The sequence below is a fragment of the Stegastes partitus genome, unplaced genomic scaffold, assembly GCF_000690725.1.
Source record: "Stegastes partitus isolate 25-593 unplaced genomic scaffold, Stegastes_partitus-1.0.2 Scaffold2351, whole genome shotgun sequence".
NCBI classification, from domain to species: Eukaryota; Metazoa; Chordata; class Actinopteri; family Pomacentridae; genus Stegastes; species Stegastes partitus.
The window spans coordinates 3,569-10,487 of NW_007580082.1; the positions used below are offsets into that span (position 1 = coordinate 3,569).

General features: G+C 41.8%; 1 protein-coding gene across 1 annotated transcript; it reads right to left on the bottom strand.

Annotated features, from left to right (window-relative positions):
* Positions 1–4,536: 4,536 nt before the first annotated feature.
* LOC103374769 (trace amine-associated receptor 13c-like) lies at positions 4,537–6,302 on the bottom strand. The gene is made up of 2 exons (XM_008304917.1): positions 6,130–6,302; positions 4,537–5,344 (listed from the first exon to the last, which is right to left on the bottom strand). Exons 1-2 carry the CDS (start codon positions 6,300–6,302, stop codon positions 4,537–4,539), a joined length of 981 nt encoding a protein of 326 aa, XP_008303139.1.
* Between the last annotated feature and the right edge of the window lie 617 nt (positions 6,303–6,919).

Consider the following 6,919-nt stretch of genomic DNA (forward strand, 5'->3'; position numbering starts at 1 on the left):
AAGCCTGAGGTTAAGCTCACAGTAGCTCCAAGAGCAGCACAAAAAGCCTTCCACACCTCGAAAGTGAATTGGGGACCACGGTCAGAGACGATGCCGGACGGGATGCTGTGACTCCGGAACACGTGGTTCACCAGTAATTCTGCCGTCTCCCAGGCAGAAGGCAGTTTGGGCAGGGGCACGAAGTGGGCGGCCTTAGAGAACTGGTCAACGATGGTCAAGATGGCTGGATGCCCAAGGGATGGCGGCAATCCGGTGACGAAGTCTACAGCGATGTGGGACCAAGGACGGTACGGGACTGGCAGTGGCTGCAGGAGGCCGGCACACAACTGATGAGAGGTCTTATTAGTGGCACAGGTGGGGCAGAAGTCGAGGGCATGACACAGTGTTTCCATATCAAGAATTTACAAAAACATGCTTATGTCAAAGTGAGAGCAGTCACCGCCTTCATGCTGTATTTAGTAGATGTACCTTTGGCTGCAATTCAGTTCAGTTCAATTTTGTTTGTATAGTGCAGTTTACAACATATGTCATCACACAGTGCTTAACATAGTGAAGCATAGACCTCACACATTTAAACAGAGAACCTAACAATCCAAAATAGAGTTTAGACTCCCTCTGAGCAAGCGGTTGGCAACGGTGGAAAGGAACCAAAACAACACCAACACAACCTCAGCAACAATAGTAACAACAACAATAGTAATAATAATAACAACAACAACAACAATGGATACAGTAACAAATTGCCAAAGTGCCTAAATATTGCACACAGTCTGGTGAGCATGATGCTCTGTCTCACCCCAATATCCTCACTCCTCACCCCTCGCTCCCCACCTCTTGCTGCTCCTCCCCCTCCCCCCGAGCTCAGAGTTGAACAGTTTGATGGCTCGGGGGACAAAGGAGTTTAATTTCATTTAATTAATTAGAATTACAAATGTAATTATTTTAAATTACAAACCCAAGTACAAGAACACCAAGAGGCCTGGTTGCTTTCAGCTCAGATTTCCTCAACGTTGGAGTCAAAGAATGCTTCAGTCTGACAGCTTCACTTTAACCATACCAGGACTCTTACTACTTATTACTCTGAACAACTCTGCTTTCATTTTTCCTCTCTTTTGTCAAATTTCTACGAATAACCTTTTTTTTTTTTCCTTTTGTTGTCAGAGTATGTTGAGGATAAGATGTACGTCTTTCCATCACTGCTCTTACAGATGCTATTACTGACCGTGGTGCATTTTATTGCTTTAACTTGACAACTATGGTATAAAAGGATTTTAAATTTTTTTATTTTTCCAGTTTCATAGTTTTTGCACTGTAATATAAAATTCTATTTCATGGTAATGTCACAAACACATTTTAGTTCTTGTATAATCTGTCAGGTCAAAGGTTATTGGGCCAAGTTCCTCAGGAAGATGACTTTAGGGGTTTAACAACCTGCAGTTTTGAGCTCTCAGAAAACATTAAATCCATTGCTGCTTTACGCAAACATGGGGTTCCATCTATGCAGAGCTGAAAGGTTTGTGTCTGTGTGACTTTGTCTGCTTCCAGCCGCCCTGCCACAACAGATGGAAAGACAAAGACGGCTGTTGCCGGCAATTACAGGACCCTAATGACATGTAACCTAAGACGCCGTCATTGTCTTTCCTTCTGCTTTTCAATTACACAGTACTCCATCTGGTTTGGGGGCAATTTACTGAATCAGAAATTCCCACTGCTCAGGGGATGTTATTAGGTCCAAGTTTAGGGTGTCGGTGGGTGAAACGACTGGAGCAGCTGTTCTGCAGCACGGCAAACACAACAGTTACTGATGGAGGCGATGTGGCGATTTTATACAGCAGACAGTCTTATATGCATATAATCAGCTTTTCAGAGGAATCCTACAGAATACGCCGACAAACCAGCAAATAAATGAATGTGCTGTTTAAACTTTTATTTATTTATTTTTTATTTTGCTCACCAACCTTTTACTTCAACTGAACTAAACAAAATTGTGACACACTCAGACCACATCTTGAAGCTGTCACTTGTGTTGTAAACAGAAGACAGCCTGGTGCGAGCTGACCAGCATCCTGAAAGAAGAGGGTTTAACTTCTGCTGACAAAACCACGGCCATTGAGTTTACCCACGGCCTGGTCGGGTGTGGGTTGGGCCTTGAGTGGAAGTGACAGGCTCTTAACAAATCACGTGATCACGAGTTCAACTAAATCTTTGTCTAGGATTCAGATTACCAGTTCAGTTCAGATGCACCTTTCAGTTTGTTTGTTTTTCTGAACCCTGTCTTGCTCTCACCGTAGATATTAAGCGTTGGTTTGAAAACAATCGCTGGTTTTATTTAATGATGTTCTGATGTGGTTTTTCTTTCTCTTGGTCAAACCTCGACTGATTTTTCTGTGGTTGTGTCCCAAACTTTTTTCCTTTGAGTTCACACTACAGTTTCCCTTATAAAGAACTCAGTGTTTCACGCAGTGTGCATCCAACAGGGACATGCTGCTTCGTCATCATATTGCGCCTTAAACTTTGACCGTCGCTGTCTGCAGTAGACGACCAGCTTTCATCCAAGCACTCTGATTGACTCAAGGTTGTTCATACTAATGCAGGACACAGGGATGTAAGTGATGGAATGGCCAGAAAAGCATGCCGAGACTGCATTCTGCAAAATCCAACCAGATGTAGTTGGACGTCCTGGTGTTTTCGGCCACATTTGACATGCTGCGCACTGCGACATACTAAAGCTGGTACACTATAAAGCATGGTAATATGGATTTTGTTGTGTTTCCCAGAACCTTTTATGGCTTCAACAGTAGTTAATGGAGGTAAGCAGAGGTGCTGGTCGCTTTTTACAGTTAGATTCTGTGTAATTTTCTGCCCCCACCTCAAGGTGAAGACACTGAAAGTAGACTGAAGCTGTTAGTGCTGCGCTTTGACACCTAACAGGACAGTTCTGTGTGAAATAGAAAATTAAGGACGGCAGTAATGATGTTATTTATCAGGTAACTCGTGATCCCAGACTGACTCCTTGATGTTGAGATCAGTTTTAAATTTAAATGTTGCTCATTTAAGCCTTTATTTCACACAATGTATATGAAAAAAATGTTTTTTTTATTTTTGGAGATGCATGAAAAATGAAGCCTCACTTTAATAATAATAATAATAATAATAATAATAATAATAAATCTATATTATATATTAAAACAACTGATTTTTTTCATCTAAAGTATGTCAACAAATGTAAAGATTTTCACTATAGTATACATTCATTTTTGATTATTTAATGATTTTTACATTTATAATGCTGTTTCCATATAAATTGTGTTTTTATATTTAGACGTGTTGCTGTGAGCCTTTTTGTTATCATTATTATTATTACGTGACAGTCAGACTTCACAGGGTGTATAATAATGTGGGTCTTTTGACTTTCATGTAAAAATAAAAGTAGACAAAATATACACAAGCTATACCAGAGGAAATCTGTAAGCAATCATTATTTTACCCCTCCTATCAAATTTACTGACATCTTTTATCCTTGGGTTCAGTTTGACCTCAGCAATTTACACCTCCAGAAAATGATCAGAATTTAAATTGTTACCTAAGTTTATGGGTAAATAGCCCTTTAAATAAAACTGAAAAAATAATGTCAGTTACTTATTTAAAGACGTTCAACATTGAATGGTGTCAAATTGACCCCAAAGATAACAGAAGGGCTAAACCAAATGCTGAATTAAAGGGTCCAGAGAGAGCGAGAGACAGTCGAGGACCTAAAGGAACAAACAAAACAAACATATCAAATCAAACTTTATTTATACAGCACTTCTCTTACAATAGAGCGACGCAAAGTGCTTTACAGCATTTAAAAACATTGTCAAAGAAAAAGAACAAGAAAACTCGTCCCTCCCGCCCTCCATGTCTACAGCTACATACATGCACACATACTGTCACCGCTGACTGTAGGGAGGCATGGCACTGAGGATCGTGGAAAACGCCACCACTGGGGCCGTCCACACCAGGAGGAGTCGCAGACCGTGACCACTGGGGGCGTCGGTACCTGGACCCCGCCCCAACCCAGCAGACAGGGATCCCCACACGGAGGTGGGAAGCCCCCCATCCAGCTGGACTGAAGGGACCCACAGACAGAACCCCCAGCAGCAGACCGGACACAGCCCCCAGTGTAGAGGACCCCCCTAATGAAACACTGGAGTCAAAAACTAAAAACCTATGTAAGATAAAATGGAAATTCAACGAGTAAAATACACAAGAGAATAAATGATAAGAATGTAGAACGATTTGAATTTCAGTCTCCAGCTATAACCATCAATCCAGTCTTTTTCAGAAACACTCTCAAAACTACTTATGAACAGAAAATATGTTGAATTCTCTGAATCAACGCGTGCATTTTAGCAGATTTAAACAAAGCCAGCTACTTGCATTCTGCACATCAGATTGTCAAGCTATAAATTACAATCTCTGTTTGAAGAAAACAGTTTTTACATTTATAAACCACCGAATTTATAACTGAGAGATGTGGAGCTGACGTCAGCCTCTCTACAGTATGTTGGCCTCACAGGAGCCAGGCTGCAGAATCTGCAGAGTGACGATGAGTTTAACAGCTTTTCTAAACCAGGGGTAAAACAGGGCGTAGATCATTGGATTTAAGCAGGAGTTAAAATAAAACACGAAGGCAATAAAAGATGCAGAAGAAGTGCTGTCACCTGCAAGTAGGACGCAGTAAAACGGGCAAAAACACATCAGGTACACAATAACGAGAATGCCCAGAGTCCTGGCTGCTTTCAGCTCAGATTTCTTTGCTGTCAGACTTGCTGACACCTGAAGTGTGACGGCTGTAACATGAGAGCGCATGGCACGAGCCTGCGACACAGCCACCACAAATACACTCATGTACAGAATTATGATGACAGAAACGGGAAGAAGAAATGTGAAAGCAAGGTCAATAACTCCTGCAATAAAAGTGATGACGATCACACATTCTCCATAGCAGGAATTATACTTACCTGGGTGCATGAGGTCATCAAGCACAATGAGACCGCTGTACAGAATAGAATAAAGCCAACACAGACAAACGCACACCTTCACTCTCGTGACAGTAAATTTGGTGGGATAGTGCAGGGGGTCACAGATAGCCACATATCGGTCAGCTGATATGAGAACCATATTTCCTATTGACACAATAACAATGTTGCAGGACAGATAGCCATGCAGAGAACACATTATATCACCGACAAACCAGCAGGCTGTTTTTCTTTTGATTTCTATCGGCGTCAACAGGAAGCCCACGAGCAAGTCTGAGACGGCCAGAGAGAGCAGGAGGATGTTAGTGGGTGTGTGGAGTTGCCTGGAAGGAGACAGAAAAGCATCAGTTACCAACAAGTCCTGTCAGAATATCTTCAGTGAAAAGAAGGAAAAAAAAGTTCCATTGTGATGGTTCAGCTTAGGCAATGGAAACGTTGCAGGAGTGTTTCAAACACATCAAGGAAGTCGTTCACAGGTGTGCAAATTCAATTCAACTACTGCTTCACAAGTACTCAGGTCATGTTCACATTTCCAAAGCTTAAAGTAAAGGTTCAGCTGAGAAGTTGATCTCTGCCTGAAGTGGGAGACTGAGATGATGACGAGCAGGTTGAGAACAACAGTGAGGACAGATATGGACCACAGCAGAATTTTCAGNTAATGCAGAGGGTCACAAATAGCCACATAGCGGTCAATCGATATAAGCACCATGTCTCCTACTGAGGCGGAAGAAATGATGAAGCCTGTGTAATGATACACAGAACATGCAACGTTACCGAGAAACCAGCAGGCTTTTCTTGTGAGGATTTCTCCCGGCATTAACAGGAGACCAACCAGACAGTCTGAGACGGCCAGAGAGAGCAGGATGATGTTAGTTGGTGTTTGCAGCTTCCTGGAGGGAGACAGAAAAGCATCAGTAAACCAACAAGCTGTCACGTCTTAGTGACAAAAACATTAATTACGAACATCTAATACAAAAGTAAAAGCAGTCAGCAAGTTAGAATGTAAGTTTAGTTTTTCTAAGTGCAACATCATTCATGACTATGTCAAAGACAATTCACTTGTAAATCTACAGTTGCTGAAAAAAGCAGGTTAGCAGTTCATCTCTGCCTGAAGTGGGAGACTGAGATGATGACGAGCAGGTTGAGAACAACAGTGACCAGAGAGATGAGGAACATCGCAACATATAGGATCAGATCCTCAGTTTGAGGAAATGCAGGCTTCTTGCAGGAGGTGTTGATGAGCTGTGGAAAGCAGAGGTCTGCTCCGTCCTGGGCGTCCATCTTCAGAGATCTGCAGAGAACTGCAGCTCTGGCAACTTCCTGAGCAACATGTAGTTTTACAACTGATATCTGAACTCCTCCCATCCTCCGTCTCTCATCGTCGGTTGGACAGTCATTCCGGTCATCCCTCATTGTTCACATTACATCTTCAACTACTTGTCCCCCAAACCCCTCCTCACTTCCTGTCTCTGTTTTCCATCTCCTCTGCTCAACCACTTCTGATAAAGTTCCTAATTAAACTCCTCAGAATCAACAGTTGCTTCATATACAATACCTTAAGTATATTTAATAAAGCTATGCTAAATGCTACCTTCACACTGTGGTGATTTATCTAATTTCAGGCCCAGTTCCATTTCCTTTTCTGTTGTTTCTAGCCACATTACATTTTCAGTACTGAAAACACATTTGAGCTCTGTTCAAACCAAACCAAACCAGTTTTATATCCACTCCACCGCTTTGAATGTCACAATCTAAAGCCACAATCTCACAGATATTTTTTAGGATAATACTATGACCAACTTCCTGCCCTGTATCGGCAGATTCATGCATGTGCATGTATGTTTTTCTTCCATTTCACAATGACAGGTTTAACTTTATTACAAGGGATATTTAGAGTC